Source organism: Miniopterus schreibersii, assembly GCF_964146895.1.
Source record: "Miniopterus schreibersii genome assembly, chromosome: 13".
Lineage (NCBI taxonomy): Eukaryota > Metazoa > Chordata > Mammalia > Chiroptera > Miniopteridae > Miniopterus > Miniopterus schreibersii.
The window spans coordinates 9,801,866-9,824,897 of NC_138113.1; the positions used below are offsets into that span (position 1 = coordinate 9,801,866).

At 36.8% G+C, this 23,032-nt stretch overlaps 1 protein-coding gene across 5 annotated transcripts in view; it reads right to left on the minus strand.

Moving 5' to 3' along the window:
- ITSN2 (intersectin 2) overlaps nucleotides 1-23,032 on the minus strand; it is a 94,469-nt gene that overhangs the window by 56,409 nt on the left and 15,028 nt on the right. For 4 of the 5 annotated variants that reach the window (XM_081157161.1, XM_081157159.1, XM_081157160.1 and 1 more), the window contains exons 2-12: nucleotides 19,190-19,253; nucleotides 13,283-13,375; nucleotides 12,265-12,328; nucleotides 11,052-11,215; nucleotides 9,676-9,882; nucleotides 9,437-9,533; nucleotides 7,963-8,102; nucleotides 2,907-2,970; nucleotides 2,006-2,143; nucleotides 1,477-1,562; nucleotides 512-774 (exon numbers count right to left, since the gene is read on the minus strand). In XM_081157161.1, the coding sequence (XP_081013287.1) occupies nucleotides 512-774; nucleotides 1,477-1,562; nucleotides 2,006-2,143; nucleotides 2,907-2,970; nucleotides 7,963-8,102; nucleotides 9,437-9,533; nucleotides 9,676-9,882; nucleotides 11,052-11,215; nucleotides 12,265-12,328; nucleotides 13,283-13,375; nucleotides 19,190-19,220 (1,347 nt within the window). In that variant the 5' untranslated portion in view covers nucleotides 19,221-19,253. Of the gene's footprint in view, nucleotides 1-511; nucleotides 775-1,476; nucleotides 1,563-2,005; nucleotides 2,144-2,906; nucleotides 2,971-7,962; nucleotides 8,103-9,436; nucleotides 9,534-9,675; nucleotides 9,883-11,051; nucleotides 11,216-12,264; nucleotides 12,329-13,282; nucleotides 13,376-17,171; nucleotides 17,231-19,189; nucleotides 19,254-23,032 lie in introns of those variants that run through there. The other variant, XM_081157162.1, reaches the window with a different exon arrangement.

Sequence of the window (23,032 nt, forward strand, 5' to 3'; positions counted from 1 at the left end):
TGGTACCAGGGAAGAAAACAACTTCTATTCATACTATTTTAGTGTCACTATAATTTACGGGGCTCCATTCCCAGCCCTTTAAAACACAGCCAGTTCTCCCAGGAACCCAACACAACACTGTTTATCCCAAGGACCTGCACGAGCCCAGCCCCTTGACTGCTCACCTTTGTTTCCCCACTCTCATCTTTCTGCCTCTCCAATTCCTTGGTCTCTTAACTCTGGATTCTAAGCTTACGTTTGTGTAATAACCTGATCACTGACTCCTGCCTCTGGCTTGCTAACCTTAGCTCCTCACTCGGCTCTGCAATCACTCCTCTGAGGTGTCACCAGCAGACATGCCTTCTCTACCACCTACTGGCCCCAAACCCCTCACAGGCAAGATTCAGATTTGTATAAAATACGTAAGACTGAGGAAAAGCCACAGTGATATCTACCATTTTTAACTGAAGGAAATATAACCACTTATTAAATGTAATGATTTTCTTAGGAAATAAAAAAACTTAAAAATAACCTCTCGTCTTTCTATGTCCTTTCTCCTTTCCTCCTCCCGTTGTCTCTCCAGTTCCCGCTGCTTCTCCAAGCGCTTTTCTAATTCAAGTTGTTTCTTCCATTCTTGTTCCTGTAATTCTCTCTGTTTCCGTTCCCACTCTTCCTTTTCTTTCTGGGCTTTACGTTCTGCCTCCCTCTGCTGCTGCTCCATCAGGACTTGGCGTCGCTTCTCCAGTTCCATGTTCCCCCGCTCATAGTTGGCTTTCCGCTTGTCCTCAAAAGTAACTACAGAAGGTACGTTATAAGCAGCCTCACATATGAAGAGCCCACAGAACCCGCACTCCAGTTTCCAACACACTCACGCCTCGTCATCATGTGAGTGCTATTACTCTTTGGATACTTCTCCTAAGGATAATTTTAACTCAAATGTAAACAGTAAAATATTTCTGTTCTAAGAATATTCATTTTTAGAAAAAAAAATTTCTAAGTTTGACTCCACCCAAGAGAAAAATAATTTTAACTATTCTTGCCAATAAAAATACTTTTCAACTTTTTTCTCAGCATTTTCCTCAGGGACAACGAACGTTGGATGGCTATATATGTGTTCTTTTTGATATGTACCATTAACTTTTTAATATTTTAAAATATCTACACATGTACTTTTTCAACAAGTATTTAAACTTTTTTTAAGCTAAAGATGTCATCACAAAGCTTGCACTGATGATTTCCCCTGAAGTGGGAGAAACTTTACCTAGGATGTCTAATACACACATTCTTGCCAAATACACACACTGTCTCTTCCTCCTACATACTCTCTCAGTTCTGACAATCTTAATTTTATTGATGTCAAAATCCATCCCATTCATCAGTTTCTCATAAAGCATATAAAATATTTAAAATGTAAAAATTCTAAGTATTCATTTACATTTCAAGGAAAAATTTAAGAGAACTCACTTATAAATATAGAACTTAGTCACTCAGTGTTACCTGGTAATTTTTTCTGAGGTTCCTCTTCTTGTATTTTCTGATATGAAGGCAGAGTTCCATTAATTGAGTCAATTTGCTTTCCTCCCCTAAGAGAGGCAAACAAGTAAATTTAACGTCATGCAGTCTGGGAAGTTTTAGACTAGACTATATAGACGACCAATGACCAGAACAAATTAATATTTAGAATATAGTATTAAAGGTAATTAAAACACAGTATAGTCCACAGTTACAATGAACAACAGTACACGGATTGTCAATCCAGAGAGATCTGGATTCAAATCATGTTTCAGCCAATTGCTGTTCCTGGGTAAGTTTATTCTAAATCTCTTTAGTCATCAGTTTTCTTAACAATAACACAATAAAAACACACCTACTTCTAATATCTATTCCTTCTCGTAATTCATTAAATTCCAAAATCAAATGTCAGTGTAAATGTTTAACGCTTTACTAAACTAGTGGAAATCCCTAAGTAATGCCCATGCCTGCCAAGTGATCAAAGCTACCCCTCCTCACCTCCAGAGACACGCACCTGAAAGATGGAGGGACCAGCTCAGGAGGTAAAGTCAGAGGCAAAGGCTGTCCAGCTTTGGCCATGTCAGTGAGGTGCATCGCAAGGATAAACTCTTCAGCTTTTAGTTGACCATCACCATCAATGTCAGCCAGGGTCCTAAAGAAAATGTGAAAATTCACAACTGAGAAAGAAAGTCTCAGTTTGGAGTAAAATATTTTCAAAAGAATTCAATTTTTAATTTTTGAAACAAGAATAATGATAGTGCCCTGGCCAGTGTGGCTCAGTTGATTGGGCTGCATCCTGTGCACTGAAAGGTTGCTGGTTCGATTCCTGATCAGAGCACATGCCTGGGTTGTAGGCTCAATCCCAGGTAGGGGACGCAAAGGAGGCAGCTAATTGATGCTGTCACATTGATGTTTTTTTCTCTCTCTCTAAAAATCAATTTAAAAATCTTTTAAAAACAAAAATAGTGATAGTAAAATAGTTACCATAACATATTTTAGTGAAATGGAGAGAGATGCAGAAAATGGAGCTAATTTTTAGCCTTAATTTCTTATCACAAAAGAGAGAAAAAAACCTTTTAAATAGAAAGAAAAGTATTCCTTCTGAAAAGGTGGACTGTTTTTTCATGGTTAATTCACTTACCAAATCACATTTAAGTCTACATGAAAAATGAGATATTCCCTAATTCTCCATAGAAGGAATTACATAAGAGAAAACTAGTTTTACTTATAAAATAATTAAATGCCAAATTCTCAAGAATAACATTTTGCACAATTTTATTTTCTTTCAAGGTTGCATTAACTTTCAAATAGCTACTTTTATGGAATATCTTTCAGTCACAAACTTTTACAGAAATAGTATCTTTTTTATAACAGAGGATATATAGTTAAAAATCATAATTAATGGACAAACTCACCAAATAGTAGCTAGCTGAGTTTGGGAAAGATTTGACTGAAGAAGGGCATTTCTAGCTTGAAAACCTGATTGGGTGGGAAAAACATTAAAAAAGAAAATTTTTTAGCCTCTTTAAAGTCACGCAAACCTATAAAGTAACACTGCTGCTATCCTGGAAACTTTTAACATCAAAGTTTTTACCATGTCCCAGGCACTGAGCATTCAGCAGTAATCAAAACAAACATATTCGCTGCCCCCAAGGAATTTAAAATCAGAATTAGTGGAGCCAATGTTCCCCATCCTTTCAGAAGATAACAGTATACACATGACTGACGTGCAGGACTGGGCCACCAGTACAGAACATATTCAGAGGCCAAGTTCTAGAGCCTCCTGTACACCTACTGCAACTGGAAGTGCAGCTTCCTCAGCAATTTCAGATCTTCTCTCATCTCTCTGGATCATTCCTCTGTCTCTACTCCTCTTCAAAATGACTCGTAAATGTTGGCACTCCCCAAGGATCTGTCCTGAACATTCTTTTCTGTGTGTTCACATCCACTTCTACAACTTTAGCACCTAGAGGCTGGTGATTCCCAAATGTACATCCCCAGCCCAAACCTCTCCTCTAAGTTTAGACTCCTACGTGCAACTGAAAAATCTTATATATTTCACAAGCATCTCAAACCAAATACGTATAAAACTACTCTCTCAAACCCCATTCACACTCCTCTTGCTAATCTTCACCCAAATCATTCTCCCTGTCTTCCCTTCTCTACGGCATCACTGTCCACTTAGTGGCTCAAGCCAGAACTCAGAGTCACCCTTGATCCCTCCCCTCTCCTGTACACCCACATCCAGCAACAAGTTTTACAATTCTACATCATTGCATGTCTGGGTCCTTCTCACCCTGTATGTCGCAATTTAATGTCACCTTCTCAGAAAGACCTTCTCTGTCCACACTATCACTTCCTGTTTCCTTCATATCTCATCGCAATCTGTAATGTAACATTCACTTGTTCACTTACCTGTTTCCCCTATTATGATAAGTTCTATCAAGATAAAAACTGTGACTGCTTTGTTCACTAGTGTATACCCCATGCCTGGTACATAGATGCTTAATAAATATTTGCTAAAGTAATGAATAAAATTTAGTCCAAATTTTCTATCTAAGGTGCAATGGGGACTTATGTGATAGCATCCGAGAGTAATAACAGCTAACAATCACTACAGGAAACTGCTTAACTTTTCTCTCTTTCAGAGAGATAACAAAAATGTGTTTCTGTAACAGGCTCCCTGATCGTCAATGAAAATATTCCAGAACAAAAAAATCTCTGTCTCCTTGAGAGGAGCAGTCACTCCTGTGAGTTAGCAGAGGCTTTCTGATTACAGACAAAATCATGCAGCTTCTGTAGGAACAGTCTCTCTAGTCAGTACAGCAGGTGTGTAACTTTCACTCACAGGTGACTGAGCCATGTGCACCAGAAAGCCAGCTCCTCCTCTGGGTCCAGCCTGAATCAACGCTGGTCCACACACCTTTGTACAGAAGACAGCAAGGAGTACATCTGCCAACTCTTCCTCAGCAACAGCTCCCACGACAAAAGTAGCACAGATGCTGCTAAACCCAATGTTTCAATGAGCTCTGAACACAGGGCTACTTAATCTAAGCTACATAACACGAATACACTACGTATTATGTAAGGGACTGTTTATAACATATCATTTAAAAACTTTTCAGTCTTTTTTTAAATCTGGCCGTTTATTAGAAATCACATAAGGAAAAAGCACTGACCATAGCTCAGAGCCTCACTCAACAAATTATTCTCATGAGCTTTGAGAATGTTTTTGTGTTAAAAGAAGGATTCTTCCAATAAAGAGAAATGGAAGGCTATTTCAAGCATTAAAAAAGGTCCAGTAACTGAAGTTTCAGCTCTTGGACAAAAATAACAGAGTAGACCCCTTGGCATTAGGCGAGAGAGCAAAGAGGAAGAGAGAAGGAATGTAAATGGTTGAAGGCATACTGGGGGCAGGCTTAAGTGTGTGCAGGCAAAGTCTGAACAACACAAAGGGCTCCAGAGAGCCAGCAGAGTACTTCACCAAGCTAAGCTCACTTGAACATGTGCACCGACGGCCTGCCAGCCCTCTGGATATCCTATTTCCTGCTCCTGTAACACCAGTCCCTTGGTCTCTACCTGCCAGTCTATCTCTTTATCCTCAAAGATCCAGCTCAAATGTCATCTCTTCTGCGAAACTCTTATTTCCTCATTATTAGTTACTTTCTTGTCAATATTAATCACAACACTTTTAAACCACTAATCAAATTCTGTGATTATGTGACGTATTATTATGGGCTCTTCAAAGATATGGACCGTCTTCCTTCTGTCTGCATTCCAGTGCCTCACAGAGTGCCTGGAAGATAAGTGACTCAGGAAATATTTGAGTCAATGAATTAATTTAAATAAATCGTGATTAAGATTTAGGAGAGCCCGGGCGTCGTGGCTCAGCAGTTGAGTATCAACCTAGGATCCAGGAGATCGCAGTTCTATTCCTGGTCAGGGTACATGCCCGGGTTTTGGGCTTGATCCCCAGTCAGGAGTGTGCAGGAGGCAGCCGATCAGTGACTCTCTCATCACTGACGTTTCTGTCTCTCTCCCCCCCACCCTTCCTCTCTCTGAAATCAATAAAGACATATTAAAAAAAATAAAAAATAAAATTTAGGAGCAATAGAAAAAGAACAAAAGGGAAAAATTAGACCACCAACATTCAACGAAAAAAGCATAACATGCAAGCCTAGGTCAACCCTGTTCCTCATGTACCTGGGGACACCAGAAGCAACTTCTCTTTTCAAAGAAAACCAATCCTTCCCTTAACTACGAATACACAGCTTTACTCTTATAAGTCTAAAAATAATAATATTCTCTAAAAACAAAATATACAAACTTTATACAATGTGGCATATACAAATAAAGTAACATTAGATAATTTCCTTCATATTCCAATACAAACCCACCTTTGTTTACACTGTATGTCTGAAGCACATCCATAAAGTGTACTAATCTTAAGTGTACTGCTGGATGAGTTTTTACATACGTAGGCACACATGCAACCAACACCTATATCAGGATACAGAACGTCTCCAGCGCTCCAGAAGGCTTGGGCATGGCCCCTTCCCAACAGAGTAACTACACTACTCTGATTTCTATCACCACCAACTAGGCTTCCTGTTCTCCAGCTTCATATAAATGGATTAAGTAGTATGGATCTGTGAAATGAAAAAAACCTGGCACACAAGATCCATACTACTTAATCCATTTATACGAAGCTGGAGAACAGGAAGCCTAGTTGGTGGTGATAGAAATCAGAGTAGTGTAGTTACTCTGTTGGGAAGGGGCAAGTATCAGCAGTTCATTCATTTTTATTGCTGTAAAGTATTGTTATAGAAATACACCACAATTTTTTAATCCATTCTCCTGCTGATGGACATTTACACTGTTTCTTTTTTGGATGTTTTTAAAGAAGCTGCCAAGAACATTTTCATACATGTCATTTTTGTCCATTTCTGTTAATTTAAAAAAGAAACTTCTTTAATGCCAAATGTAAGGTCAAATAAGATCATTTTTTTTTCAAAGAATGGGAATCATGACCTTACATTAATCTCAAGTATGTTTGAATATTTCACAGAATCTGAGATGCCATTATTTTATGTAACAGTAAGGAAAGAAAAGAACACTGCCAACGAAACCATGACACAGTGTTAACACATCACTGATGTAACTATGTTCTAATTTCAGAGGTTAAAATGTTTAAAACAAAAGTGTTACTTAAAAATATAGTATACCTTGTGTTCACACAATGTGATAAAATTACAGAAAATTTTAGTTATTATTATTATTTGATACATATAAAGTAGTGTATCTGTAAGTTATAAAGTATAAAAATAAGTCATCCATGAATCTAACACACAACTTAAAAACTAGATTACTACTAAATGCTTTGAAGCTGTGTTCCCTGAATTTCACTGCATGTGTCCAGAAGAGGCAACTACTACCCTGAATTTTGTGTGCACATTCCCTTGCTTTAAAAAAAAAAAAAAAAAAAAAAAAAGCTTTTATCTTATAGGTATGTATCTTTAAAGAAAATACTGCATATTTTTGCTTGTCCATCAATTCCTAAAACTGTATTGCTCCCTTGCCCCACTGCACAACTAGAGACCCTATACTCCTATTTCATAAACTTTTTCATTCTCTAAACATGCCATGTACTTTCTGCTCTTAAGATTCCTCTCTGTCACCATCAAACACCTTCATCTTCCATCTCTAGCTGTCCAAATCCTTTCTTTTATAATAAAGCAGAAATGTTCCCTCCCTATAAGCTGTTTTATCTGATCTCATCAGTATTAATACATCCCATTCTATGTTCCCTAGCACTTTGAAGTTCTATTATTTTTAAATACTTATTTTTCTTGGCCTAAATTGTAATTTGTTGCTGAGTGAAGAGAAGGGAAAGTCGGAAGGTGGGAATTCTACTTGCCTATCACCCTCTGTTTATGTCTCCTTCACTATCTTCAGTTAGTAAAGTCCGGATGTCTATTCTAGCATGGACTCAAATATTCTATGGGGGGGTGTAAGGCCAAGTTTTATGGCTACCTTTGGGTTTGAGCATTAAAGGATAAGCAATCTCATGTGAAGCTGTAGGAGGGCAAGTAGAGAAAGATCCAAGAGGAAGGGGATTCTCAGGGAACTGAGCTGAAGCTAAGTCCCACACATTCCCTCTTGCCATGTGAGCTTCTCCATTCACTCATTACACTGCAAGATGAGGTTTGATCTTCTCAAGGGTGAGGTGCTTTGGGTATACATCTGTGTGCTCAACTTTACTGTAAGAACTTTGAAGAAAACACTCACAAATTTATCTTCGAACTCTTACACAACTTACATCATTTGTATTTATCCAATGCCTGTCAAATTTTTTTGATGTTAAAATTTTAGATGAGCTACAAAGTATAAAATCAAATAAAAGTTCTTCAATAGAAGTCCATATAAAAAACTTTAACTCTCTCACATTCTTAAGCACTGTATACCACTTACCTGAGAGGTATCCACTCATGCTTTTGTCAAGACTATTAAATTTTTGCCGATATTTTAATCTTGAAGGCTGAGGAACTGCCCACTCTGAGGTCCCAATCTTGGGCGAGTTCCCTGAGAGTGAAGCAGTTGAGGAAGTTGAGCTATAACAAAATTCATTTAAAATTTTTATGTTACTAAATAAAATACATTTCGTTAAACTTTATAAGGCAGACACATTAAGAATCATACCTTCTATAATATAATAGTAATTGCTTTTGTATTTGATACTGAAAAAAATTTAAACAATTATCCTTATTCTTAGGAAAGCAAAAATAATCTGAAGTATAGAACTACCATATATCAAGAACCTACCATGTACCAGGCCCCATAAGGTGCTGGGGCCTTTACAAATACTACTTCTAATCCTGACAAACTTAAAAAGTATTACTGTCCCAACTTTTATATGGGCAAACTACGTTTGGGTGATGTTAGGAACAAAAAAAGGTTACACAATCAGTGAGTGTTTAAGCTAGGAGACAAAGATTCTTCTGGGTCACTGCTTTTAAGAGCATTATTGTGAGATAACTAGATACAGAAGATGTGGTTAATATATATAATGGGATATTACTAGGCCATAAAAAAGAATGAAATCTTACCATTTGCAACAACATGCATGGACCTAGAAGGTATTACGCTAAGTGAAATAAGTCAAAAAAAGACAAATACCATATGATTTCACTTATATGTGGAATTTAAAAAACAAAATAAAGGAACAAACTAAAAAGAAAGAAACTCATAGATACAGAGAACAAATCGATGGTTGCCAGGTGGGAGGCGGGTTGGGGGGCTGGGTGAAAAAGGTGGAGAGATTAAGAAGTACAAATTGGCAGTTACAAAATGGTCATGGGAATGTAGAGTACAGCATAGGGATAATCAATAATATTGTCATAACTATGCATGGTGTCAGGGGTGCTGGACTTATCAGGAGGATCACCTCATAAGCTGTGTACACGTCTGGCCACTATGCTGAAACTAACATAATACTGAATGTCAGCTGTAACTAAAAAATTTTTTTAAATTTATAAAAAGAGTATTACTATGATTTATAAAAGGGTTGAGGAATAAACATTGATGTTTTCTGAAATTAAAAAATACTCATGCAGAAGAATTTGCTCAAGAAAGAAGTTAATAATGTACAATGATTATAAGATGTTTTAACAAACATACATTTTTTAAAGGAAAAATATGTAGCTCTGGGGGAAAAAATTGGTGAAAAATATAGCAAAATATACTACAGGCATTTAATAATTTTAAAAATAAAAAATTTATGTGAGTTATAATAACTCACATAAGATATTTTGTAAGTTTATCTTAAGTATTTACATTTGGCCATTATGAAGTAAAACCTGGATAAAGTTCAGAGCTTTAAAAACTAGTCATTTGTTAAATACTCCTTATTAAAAGCATAAACAGTTGGAATCTTAAGCACTCATACCTACTAGATCCTAAATCAATCAGAGACTGGGCTTTCTGTATACTAGCACCACCAAATCCGCCCATCAGCATGCTGTAGGATGACGTATGAGGCAATGCTAAAAAAAGAAAAGAAACATGAAAACGGTTCAAACTAAACAGTATCACAAATTATGAAGGAAATTTGCCTCTGTCGGAGCATGAGCATAACAGTTTCTTTCTTCACATGCAACACTGACTCATCAGATATAAAGTACTTACTTGAAGAAGAGTAAGGAATGGCTAAAGGCTGAATGAGACCGGCAGTTCCATTCGGCAACGATGAAGTGCTAACGGAAGGCACCAGGGGGGCGGGCATCATTAAGGGAGCAAGGGTGGTCCCTGAAGGTGCAGGGGACAAAGCTGTTGCTATAGGTGCGACTGGAGGCAATGGCTGAGGAATGGAGAGATTGGGCATGCTTCCCATTCCTAAAGACAAAACAGAGCATATTTTCTAGTGCTAGTAAACCAATTATAAAACATACCAGAAAACAAGCTTTAGTGAGTGAGCAGACCCTATATTAACAAAAACACATTAAGAAACACTGGGCAAACCTAGTCTTAAAAAATTCACAAAAGCAGCTTTGACCCAGAATAAGGGAGGTAAACTACTGCTTTTAATATCAATAGTCTGACCTGTGTGAACTAAGAGAATGTCTACAAAGGAGTTAAAGATTCTCTTCCAGCATCATGAACAAAATTAAGAAATCTTTTCCAATTAAATATTAGTATTTCTCAAAGAGAGAATGTATTACCTGATCAAATGTGAGATTTTGTGTGAGGATAACAAATACAGTGCTACTGAATTCACACACACAGCCAAACCAGCCCCTCAAAGGAAAAAAGCGATGACTCATTCATTCACTAACTGCAGAATACCAAATACATTATATACAGTCACACAATGATTTGGTGTTTAGCCCGAGTTCACTGCAATAGTGAGAGAAATTAGTATTTTATGATCTAACATTTGGTATACAGATACACAGAGATATCTAATTGAATATTCCATTCCAATGAGTGCTTCTCACATATAATTAATAAGAAATTAGCTAATGAAAATTAATGGCAAACTGGTTATCTCTGATGAATATGTAAATTAATTAGCATATTGCCTTAAACTTTTAGCCCTAAAATTAGCTGGCTAATTAACCTTTAAATTAGAGAAATTTCTACTTATGTATAATTTTAAATTATCCCCCAAATTAAACTATTTCAAGTTAGTTTTATAATTGTTCACATTTTTTCTGTTACTCATACAAAGTGTAGAGGGAACTAATTAAGAACAGTATTTAGGATCAATTATAGTGAGGGGATCATACAGTTTATCATCCAACTGGGGATTATGAAAGGGCACACTAACTGGACTATATGCCAGGACAACAGACATAAATGCGAACTGTCCTGGGAAAACTGGAAAACATGGACACCTTAGCTATGACAGCAAATTTAATACTTCTTATCTCAGACACGAAAATTAACTTGGAGTCCGAGGATTGTCATTTTATGCCAACAAGTCTTTTTCTGATCATCAAATATTATACCTAGGAATCAAGTTTAACTATCAAATGCAGCTAATTAAATTAATGCATACATACCAAAACGAGCAGAAATTAATGGGGAGAACATAGGAGGTTGTTTCATAATGGGAGGGAGAACCACAGGCAACTGCTGGCCTTGGAGCTTCAGTTTGATGAGTTTCATGGCTATGGAGAACTCCTGCTGATCCATCTTCCCATCCTTGTTCAGGTCTGATAAAGCCCTAACAGGACGGGGGCGGGCAGATGGTACAGGGTCAGCATTACTCTTGAGAATGACGGTAAAATAAAAACAATGTAGCCTTCACACACCCATAATTACTTCAATATGGGTGTGTATCTCTAATAGCTGAACCTTATACATTAAGAAATACTGAGCAGAGACAGTACCTAGTAAAATACTGCCAGTCTACATAGAATCTAGAAGACCTTTGGGATGAAGTCCATCAGTGCCAATAGAAAAACACTATTCAAGAGTATGACCTTCTGCCCGGGCCGAGTGGCTTAGCTGGTTGGAACATTGTCCCATTCACCAAAAGGTTGTGGGTTTGATTCCCAGTCAGAGCACATACCTAGGTTCCGGGTTCATTCCCTGACTGGGTCAAGCGTGGAAGGCAACCAATCTGTGTTTCTCTCTCACATCAATGTTTCTCTCTTTCTCTCTCCCCCTTCCTCGTCTCTAAAAATCAGTAAAAATATATCCTCAGGTAAGATTAAAAAAAAAAAAAAAAAGAGTATAATCCTTTTAAACTTACTCATTTGTTCAAATGTTTATTGGATGCTTGCCATATGCCTGGCAATTGGCCAAGCTGGGAATATTCCAAGTGAGAGAAAAATGGAGTTGAGGTTGGTATTTACTGTAAATACATTAAAAACAAATGTACTACTGACATCATAAAGTGCAGTTTCTTTAAGGTAGGAACAGGAGGAAGGAGGGATAATTTTGGGTTTACAGATGATAAAATAAATGAAACTACAAAATAACAGAAAGATTATTTTGAAATTCTGCCAAATTATAAAGAAATGTTCTTCAATGGAAATATATATATTTTCTTCCCTTAGAAATTCTAAGGAAATTAGAAATTTGTCCTACAGAACAAAACCGCAACTGATTTTCAATCGTTTACTCAATATTTATTTTCTAAAAGCTAAAGAAATATTCTTACTTAATAACAGACTACAAGTAAAAACAACTTTATGTTAAATTGTATTAAACACAAAACAAAGCCAGACAATCAGAAATTTAAGATCATCTACAAAAAAACTATTTTACCATATTTCAGCTAAAACAGGAGCCGGCAGGCCTGACTGTAAGAAAAATGTGCGTGCTTGATCACCTGAAGGCAATAAAAACAAAAATCAAGCAGCATATTAGTAGAAGGAATTATTCCAATGCCTCCAATAATAATGGGCAATAATGTTATTGATACTATAATTTTAATTCCAATCATTAAAAAAATTAAACAGAAATACATATGTAAAATTATTTACATTACTTTAATAAGACTTATATGTTCCAAAGAAAAGTCACAACTGGTTATACGGTTAACCAGTGATAAAAGATTATATTCATCATCTCAGTTTTTCCACAATTGAAGTCTCATTCGATAATATTTCTATTTAATAAAATGTATACTTAAAAACACTATTCCCTAGAAGAGCTCTAAATAAAAAATACCAGGTGTTGAGAGAGAGAGCCCACCATGGGTCTCTCACAACCCTATACATACACAGCTGTGTATGCATGCCAAGACTGCAAGATCCTGCTGCTCTCTACCTGGGTCATTTCTCAGAACTGGGTTTGCAGTGAGCTATCTTGAGGTAGGAGGTAATGTTTCCCTCTGGGACAGAGAATGAGCTGGCTTACCACTTGCTAAAACATGGTGGGTTCCCTCAAGCTCAGTGTTCCTCTCCTGCAACACAATCACTGCAATGTGTAGCATCCTTCTGGGATCTCTGCATGGTCCCTGTGGGACTCAGGGGACAAGGGAGGTTGACAGAAACATGCCGATGCTCATGCTGCCAGCTGTGTCATTAGTAATAAAGTTTGTTGCGTTTGTTTTATATCTCGCATATAAATGATATCATATGGTTCTTGTCCTTTTCTGTCTTGAGTTATTTCACGTAGTGTAATACTCTTAAGATCCACCCATGCTGTTGCAAATGGCAATATTTCATCTTGATACAAATTTTATCCATTTAATACAAATTTGATGGCAATAAAATTAAAACCAATCCTAAGATGTTACATGAAAAGGGGCATAATTCACAAATAAAATATAAACACAAACCTGTAATGTAACCTCCTGAGGGCTTGAGGTTATCAAACTGCTTGTCATGCTTAGTCCGTTCCTCAGAGGTAATAGCCCACATGTTTGGCCCTCCTAAACCATAAATGGAAGACAAAGAAATTATATTGTACATATGAGAATGCTTAAAATGTACAATTCTAAAATGTAAATATGAACCACAAATGCCTGTTTAATGACAGTGCTTAATACCTAAGTGATAAAGAGTAAAGCTCTATCGTAAAGACAGAGCACAGCCCCAAGGCTTTTCATTCATTCATCCAGTTAACGTCTACTGAACAATTACTGTATACCACTCACTGGAAATGGGCAACAAGATAAATCTGTAAATAAAAAGACGAATAAAATATTATTCCCATCCTCAAGGAACTCACTCTAGAAACAACTACCAGCATTTACCGTGTTAAACTGTGAAGCAGCCTAAGCAGAAATATACAGGGGTAGGCAAAAGTAGATTTACAGTTGTAATACAAATAAATAATACAATAATTAATAAATAGTAACACAAGAATACACTGTTTTGTGTACTCACAACTGTAAACCTACTTTTGCTCACCCCATATATAAAAGCTGAGTTAGAAGCATCAAAGATGAAATAACAGGAAAGGTAAGATTGAGGCAGTGAGCCCCAACAGTAAGACTTGCTTAAGAGATTAAAAGGATGCAGAAAAGTGCATGGTATTTTGCGCCTGTTCCCCTAAGGTGCCTGCAAAACTGAGGTGGGGGCTCATTCTGGTCCTTGCACAGTTCCCAGTCCTTCTGGTGAGCAGCAGGTTGATGCCCACAGGAAACAGCTTGAGAGTAAGTTAGCAGAGGTGTAAAAACAGAGAATGGCTTACTAAACCTGAGCATTTCTGAGGTTCTCTCAAACCATGAAAAACAAGCAAACAATGATCTTAATGAACATTTCCATTTGTTGTAAAAATGCAACCCAGTCTCTCAGCTTCCCACTTCCTATAAACATGCCTTTGCCCCCTTCCTTCCAGAGCTACAGCACAGTGGGGCACAGAAGACTAGGTGGAGGCTCTACCCGGTTTATGACTTAGGCAGGTCTTTACCCTTTTCACCCTTAAATCTTTACCTAGGGGTGCTGTGAGAATGGTGTAGGTAGTCCCAGGCAATGCTTGACTAGCCAATGTCCTAGACCAGAGGTTCTCAACCCCTACCTGAATCACCTGGGGAGCTTTGTGGGGGAGGGAGCTATTCCAGCAGACCAATTAAATTGGAATCTCTGGGGGATGAGGCATGAACTTCATTATTTTAAAAAAGCTCCCCTCCCTGGGTTGCACACTGCTTCCTCTTCTTCTATCGCTTGGCAGAATATTCTGCTCCACCTCTGCCTCCCAGCCAACAGTACTGTCCAAAGGCAACTCCTAGTGGCTGTCAAAGTGAATTACATGGTCCAGTATCTGGCAAATTCTTTATCCTAAGGATGATACATATATCCTTTAACTCTATCCTGTTAAAAGATGATTTAATCTCACCTAACTCACTTTTTCTCAGATACATAGATCTTTTTTTAACCCCCTTTAGCACACTGCTCTCTCAACTCCTGACCAGCTATTTTAGGAAAACAACCTTCTCTATCATTTATTTTTCTATTATATTATTTTTTTAAATCTCACACAAGGATATTTTTTCCATTGCTTTTCAGAGAGAGTGGAAAGGGGCGAGAGAGAAAGAGGGAGAGAGAAACATCAATGTGAAAGAGATTGGTTGCCTCCCACACTTACCGGGGCCAGGTCCGGGGATGGAGCCTGCAACCAAGGTTATGTGCCCTTGGCCGGAATCGAACCCAGGACTCTTCAGTCCATGGGTCGATGCTCTAACCACTGAGCCTAACCAGCTGGGGCTCTATCATTTATTTTTAAAGTCTAACACTAGCAGAGAAATAGTAGTATTTAGTAGAAGCAGCAACTACTACCTGCTGAGTATTACTTTATGCCAGCAACCATACTAAGTGTATTAATATTACCACATTTAATTTTTACAATTCTATGGACTAGGTTTTACATGTATTACAGATGGAAAAACTGAAGCATAGGGTGTTTAAATAACTTACCTAACACCATACAGCTAATACAATCTCTAGCTAGAATTTTCTTGTGCTTTAGAATATAACTCCAAAACTCGTGCTCTTAATTACTGCCCCACATTACCTGCCTGATTACTTTGATATCTATTTTAGTTTAATAGTGTTATTTTTGTCATTTAAAAATAAGTAACAAAATGTAAAGGAGATGCATCTAAACTGATACTTAAATATAAAAGTATGAGTCTCTTTTACATATCAAAGGAACCAAATTTTCTCTTGGAATAACGGACCTTAAAAAAATTCTGAGCACTGATTATATAACAAATAGGTGAAACAACATTAATTGTGACACTACTATAAATTTATTTAATATATAACAAGAGGAAAAAACACACAAAACAAAAACCTAGGATAAAAGGAATGCTGGTAACATATCACTATCCTAGAAAAGTAAATCCTTACAAATTCCATATATATAACATCCACTATCACATCCCGTGACCTGTGCTCCCTTAGACTGATACTCACATCACCCCCCTCCTCCTTCTATTTCAAACTTTATCTTTCAAGGTCTAGGGCAGATGTCACGTCCTCTAGGTCAATAATTCCTGCAGGTCAAATTAATTGCTTCCTCCTCTAGATTCTCAAGAGACTACTCCGGCTTCCGCAGAGCACTCAGAAAGGTGCTGTAATGGTTTCATCTCATCTTCCTCCAGACCACGAGCCCTTGGAGAGCAGGAGCTTCATGTGTTTACCTTTCTATCCCCAGAGCCAGCAGAGATCCCAGCACAGAGCAAACACTTAAAAGTGAGTGAGGAATAAACATGATAGTGAATAAAAGAGGGAGTAGAACACAAGATGAGAGGCAAGATCAGGACTTGGGGGAAGCGGAAAATCACTTAGAAACCTTTTTGAGATCTACCTTTCACATACGGTTATACCAGCCCTCTGAGGAGGCCTTTAGAGCTCTAATACATTCGACATGGCTAATCACCATCTATATTTCACTTCTAACTACCTTTTCATGTTTATTCACATTCTACCAGTAAGAAACCAAATGAGTTTAGTTACATAAACTCACATATATTTGCTGCCTACATTATATAAAAATCTCCCTTATCAAGTTGTTTTCAAGAATACATATCATTGAAAGGTGCATGCCCACTATAATTTGAAACACTAAGATACATATGATTTAACAAATACTTAGAAGGACACTTGACTTGGGGTGGTGAACACACAATACAATATACAGATGATATACTGTAGAATTGTACAACTGAAACCTATAGAATTTTATTAACCAATGTCACCCCAATAAATTATTTAGAGCCAAAGAAACACTAATTCTTTCAGCACTGTATTGCTAAACCAAGGTCACAGTTTTTACTCCACACACACATCTTATTAGCCCTAAATGATTGGATTTTTAAAAAAATCTATAACCATCCTCTCATAAAGACAAGTTTTAAGATCAGATTTAAAAATAAAGAAACAGGCCCTGCCGGGCGTGGCTCAGCGGTTGAGCGTCGACCTAGGATCCAGGCTATGGGGGTTCGATTCCTGGTCAGGGCACATGCCCGGGTTGCAGGCTCGATCAATGACTCTCTCATCATTGATGTTTCTATCTCTCTCTCTCTCCCTCTCCTTTCCTATCTCTGAAATCAATAAAGATATATTTATAAATAAATAAATAAATAAATAAATAAACAAACAGGTGTACTAAAGAACTAAGTACCTAAAATAGCTAAACCTACACACTTTCTAAATAAAGAAATACCACATTCATAGTAAAAAGCCTACTTGGTTTATCAGTGTATTATAAAATAAACTAACCTGTCATGATTCCTGCGCCTAGGAAGGCAAACAGTGTGTCTATGGACTGCTTTACTCTATGACCCTGGAAAAACGATGACAGTAAAATGTCACAACACAGGACGACAAAGGCAGACGCAGCTCGCCTTTTTGAGCCCTAACCATCTTTCAGGCACTTTATACACAGGAACTCACTGACTCCCATCATTACCTTATACATTAGGCACTATTAGTATCCTCATTTTATCGGTGAGGAAACAAAAACCCGTAGTGGGTTCTGTGTCTGCACCGTCTAAGACAGTAGCCACTAGCCACGTGGCTTTGAGCACTTAAAATATGCTGTGTGACTAAGGAACTGAATTTTAATTTTTACTTAATTTTTATTAATTGAAATTGAAACTGAAATAGCCAAACGTGGCTGCAATATTAGACAATGCAGCTCTGTAAGAACCAAAGAAGTCTAAAAAGTCTGTGGTTAGTTTCAGGATGATAAAGTAGACATGGCAAAATTTGAGGAACACGTCAGAAGCATTTTGACAAACAGCTTGGTCTAGGGCACTCAGAGACAAGTTCCAATAGTACTGGGCATTAAAAAAATTAACATAATGTACTGAAGATTTACTAGAGGAGCAAACACTGCTTTTGAAGGTTTTATGCTATACATGTATCTCTTTCAATAAAATGTTAAACTCTAAATTGGAGTTCAATTAGATATATACAAGATTATGTTCAATCTTTAGCTATTTTATAAACTAAGTAGGAGACTACCACAGTCTACATTTGCTATCAATTCTTCAGACATTTAAAAAAATTTCTGCCTCTATTCCTATATATTACTCCTAAATTAATTGTCCAACATTTTGGACAATTTTTCAAGTAATTATTTTTTGGTTATTGAACATTTGCTTGTTTCCAGTTTTATTCTTTTATATACAATGCAATGAGCTACAAAGTAACACATAAATGTTTAGGAAGTGGAAGAAACAAAATGGAGAAAGACTGGGCATGTAACAGAAAAAAAATAAAACTCTTATCTCAAGTCCATCTTTAAATGACACAATCCTACCACACATCAGAATTTTTTATGCAAATAATTCATTTTTCCAAAACTTTTACATATCTCATAAAGTCAATTCTAGTTTTAAAAGTTTAAACATGTATTTTCAACATATATTTTCAATGTAGTGATTGAGAATAAGTTTGAAACTAGATGTAACTGATCAAATATATCCTAACAATAAAACAATTGCTTTGTGAAGGTGGTAGAATTATTGGTGATTCTTCTCTTTTTTTTCCTAGTGTTCTTTAATATTACTGTTTTCAACTTAAATTTTAAAGAATTATTGACTGGACTCACTATTTCCTTATGAACTCAGCATCTTTAGTGATTTTAAAATATAATGCATGTTCTCAATTAATTCTAAATGACATACACAGTAACTTAATACTTATTAAGAGTGATTAATTTGTACTTGGGAAATAGATTAAACTAGAATCAGAAAAAAAGCTTTAAAAACATTTTATTATTGAAATTAAATATTTTCTTTTAAAATGATTCCTATCACACAATTATGTGTGTTGACATACATAATTCTGTATAAAAGGAAAACAAACTGATTTTTTATGTGTACATACTACTAAATGAGTCTTTACTGGCTTCATCAGTGTACAGTCCCTCCAGGCGTCAAGCACACCTTTAATATTCTTCCATTTACGGTGCTCTGCTTTTTGTCCCCCAGTGTTATACATCAAACACAACATGGCTTCAAGTTACTCTTAACTGTTTAAAAGTGAGCACACGCTCCAGATGATACAGCAGAGCATGCTTACAATGAGTTGTAGGATTCACTGCATAATATTCTAAAAGAAGCTATATGCAGTGTTTTAAAATAAACTGCCCAAATATTTTCAACAGAAATACTTTAAGTTTTGCATTTATATGCTTAAAGAAAATATCACAAGAGTATTTTCTAACCTCTACCCCTGCCCCCCCAAAACCCATTACCTCTTTATTTTTCTATAAGCACAAAGCTGCTTACCATTCATAGCTGTGGGAAACTGAGCCATCATGATCCTAAATTTTCCTTGCTAGCTCTCAGCCATCTGCAACATAAAAACATTGTACCATTAATAATACAACAAGGGCAGATCACAGCTTAGTATACCCGCTAAGCAGTGGGAATGTCTGTCCCCTTCAGCTCACACTTCCAACAGAAAACAATGCAGAGCTTCTGTTGCTGCTGAGGAGGCAGAATTTACATTTGGGGAAGGGTAGGAGATTTTGTTGGGTTATGTTTCTGCTTTTAATGGAAACATTTAAAGGAAAAAGTCACATATTTAATAGAAAATACTGAATAAAGAAACCCTTGGAATCAACTAATTTTGTAGAAATTAATTTGGGAAAGAGGAAAGGTATTATAACCCAGGTAAGAATTTATTCCAGAGAAATCAACTTGTATGAATTAAATGTAAGTAACAATGAAATCCACAATACTCTTTAAAAAAAATCCCCAAACAAGAAAAATATACAAAATAAACATAGCATAGCTATTTAATCAAGTTCCACAGGTTTATAAAAATGGTCTAGAAGTAATTATTAAAACATATGTTTTATTTAAACATAATTAAATGTGCTGGACAAGTGCTCTGGACTTGAAAAGATGACAATTCAGAAATTTAATAGCTCTGGGTTCAAATCCCAACTCTGCTATTTTTCTAGCTGAAACCATGAAAGAGTTATTTAATCTTTTTTGAGTCTCATATTCACCTGTAAAAATACTTTGCAGGAGTATTTCTTAAAGTATTAAACATAATCCAGTACACTGCCTGACATACAGTGGGTTTTCAATAAGTGGCTTTATGGGTGTCCAGGAAGGGAGAGTGCAGTATAATTCTGAACCCTAAATTCATTAATTTACTATGAGTAAATTCAAAAATTTTCCTTGAAACTCAAAGGTAGGATCAGTTAGGGAGAGTGAGGACCTAGCAAATTTATTAAAACCATGGATTATAACATTGTAGGAAAACACTACTATATTAAAAGACTACTCAGTAGCTCATCTATTTACCCAAATCATTTAAATAGTAATATTTTTAGAAGCCCAAGGGAAAATGTTTGCAAGCGCCATCTGAACAAAGAAGGCATGAAGAATTGCATGTTGGGTGGATGGTGTCCCCAGGGAGCTGGCTGATTAGCTGCTGACAAGTGTTTACAAGGCGCCACATCCTAGTGAACTCAGTGTGCTCAAGGGGAAAAATGACTGCACCCCTACAACCACCAGAAGTGAGTCACACAAACCAAAAAACTGGTGTATAAATCCAGAATTTATTAACCTACAAAGAGAAATTTAACAATCAAGAGAACAAACAGCAGCCTTTCTTCCTATAAAGCAAACTATCATCTACCAAACTGAGCAAAGGGACTTAATAGTGATTAGAATGCTCAATGGCATGAGGCACAAACGGTCTGATACATTTATCTACACAACAGGGATAAGCGAGAACTGGGCAACAGGGATGGGCAAGCCTCCAATACTGCTTTGGCACCGCCGATTTTACTCCTGTGACTCCCGGCTTTTCTGTGTCACCACTGCATACAACCTCCTCTCAAAGTGCACCTTCTTTCTTCAGATGTTAGTAACCTTTACTGCAGTGGAACTTTAAACCTGTTATCACACTTGACTTCACCTGTCACTATACTCTTTAGGAGGAAATTTCACCCATGCACAAGGTGGTTTTCTTTACTTCTTTCTTAAAGGTAATATAAACCATGTGGGGTGGTCAGGAACCCCTCGAGGAGGCATTGTACTGAGATTTTAAAAGAATTACTTATACTTGTAATGCTAAGAACTCTGGATTTGAACCTGTGGTTGACAAGTTTTAAAAGGTTTTAAGAAGAGGAACAGTCAAATTTCACTTAAGAATCAACTGTGAAGAAAAGGGCAAGATTGAAGCGGGAGATCAGTTAGGAAGGTATCTGGCACCCGATCTAGAACAGTGGTAGCAGAAACAGAGAAGGTGGGGTGAACTGGAGAAACAATGAATGGTTTAAAAAAGGTAGAACTCAGGGACTGCTTAGATCGAGGGATTATGGAGTAAAAGGAATCAAAGAGGTGACTCCGGAATGATAGTTTGTGAGACAGTGTGAACTGTGATGTCGCCAGTTTAAAAACAAAAATGTGAACATAGAAGGAAGTCTCATCAATCAAGTTATGACTACAACTTCAAATATAGAAATTCTACAAACAGGCATAACATTTTTACTTCCCCAATTTTCAATTTATCGTAATATTAAACCAAAATAAGCCATATCCCCCTCCAAGAAACTATTTATTTATAGAGATGCAGTAGTAAGGGCCCCTCATTTATTAGATCTCTGTAACTGAGATAATTTTAAAATGTGGGAGAAAATCCTCCATACGCTACCTGAAATGCATTTTATAACTGCATAAAAGCATGTAAAATACCAAAGATCACTTGGAGAAAAAGCACAGACTTATGAACGATAAATAAGGAAAAGCATCCCACAGTCACAAAGCCTTAGTTAGCTAGATCATCTACCTAGGACCTCAGGCTAGTCACCGTGTATTCTGTAAATACAACAGAATGCTACATAAAGATGCTTAATAAGCACTGGTATAACCCTGAAATAAAACCAAAGAATGAATAAAATATAATGAGCAGGGAGGGCAAACTCCTTCAGTGCAGCTGAAGGTACTACAGAACCTTCCTCACCTGGGACATGGGACTTAGCCACCCAGGCACACAGGCGCCATATTATAACATGGACACATGGAAGGATGGAACATCTGACAGTAATGACATCTCAATATGGTAACATGATTTGTTGGAACCAGTAAGCTTTTAAAGCACACCATTTCATATCTGTTATGTTTACATCAATTCTCTGCCCTGTTGTAGAATAATTACATGTTTAAAATCCTACTTATCTACTTGCAGATTAGTACTTGCAGAGAAACAGTAACAATTGAAATTTTGAAAATAGCAACATGTAGATTTTATTTTTAAAAAGTAAAACTTTTACTTTGTGTAGTCATAACAATGACCATTTATTAAGTCCTTAGTTACTATGTGTCATACTCAATATTCACTGAGAATCCAGTATGTTCTAGGTTTTGTACAAGAAGCTTCAGACACCGTGGACCTTGCAGACTAGACTACTGGGTACCAGATACTGCCAGATCCCTTTGATAATTCTAATAATCCTCACAACAGCCCAGCAAGGCAGATTTTATAGTACTCATTTCACAGGTGAAGAAACTGAAAGGTTAAATTACTTGCCTAACTTCAGTTAAATGATAAAGTCATCATGCAATCTCAAATCTGCCTAATTCTAAAGCCCATGAACTTCCCATGGGCTCTATCTGCCTCTTCCTCTTTTGGGGAGATAATAATTAATGATGAGTGAGGGGGTCACAGGTTTCTGCAAGCAGCAGGTCACCTTAATATTGGTACATTAGTAGGACAGAAGAAAAACAAGCCAGAGAGTCTACATCAATCCCCAATCACATACATAAATTAGGGAGTGCTAACTATTTCTTACCTCTAGGTATAACCTTTTGAGGAAGAAAAAGGTAAGCAGAACCGCCATGCCTGATGCCTGTTTTAGGCACATGTGATTGAAGTCAGCATCCAACAGACACCTCCCTACTCCTTGGAGGGGGTAACATGTAATGATGGCAATTTGGCAGCTTGTAGTTCTCATATAATTTAATCACTATGTTAATTACCTATGGTTTTAGAATACTTATATGAAGATTTTCCTGTTCATTATAAATCAATGGAGAACTGGTATTGTTACCTGTTTAGAAACCAAGAAAATGTATGGCAGAAAGCAGGCATAAGGTAAAGAAGACTGTTTT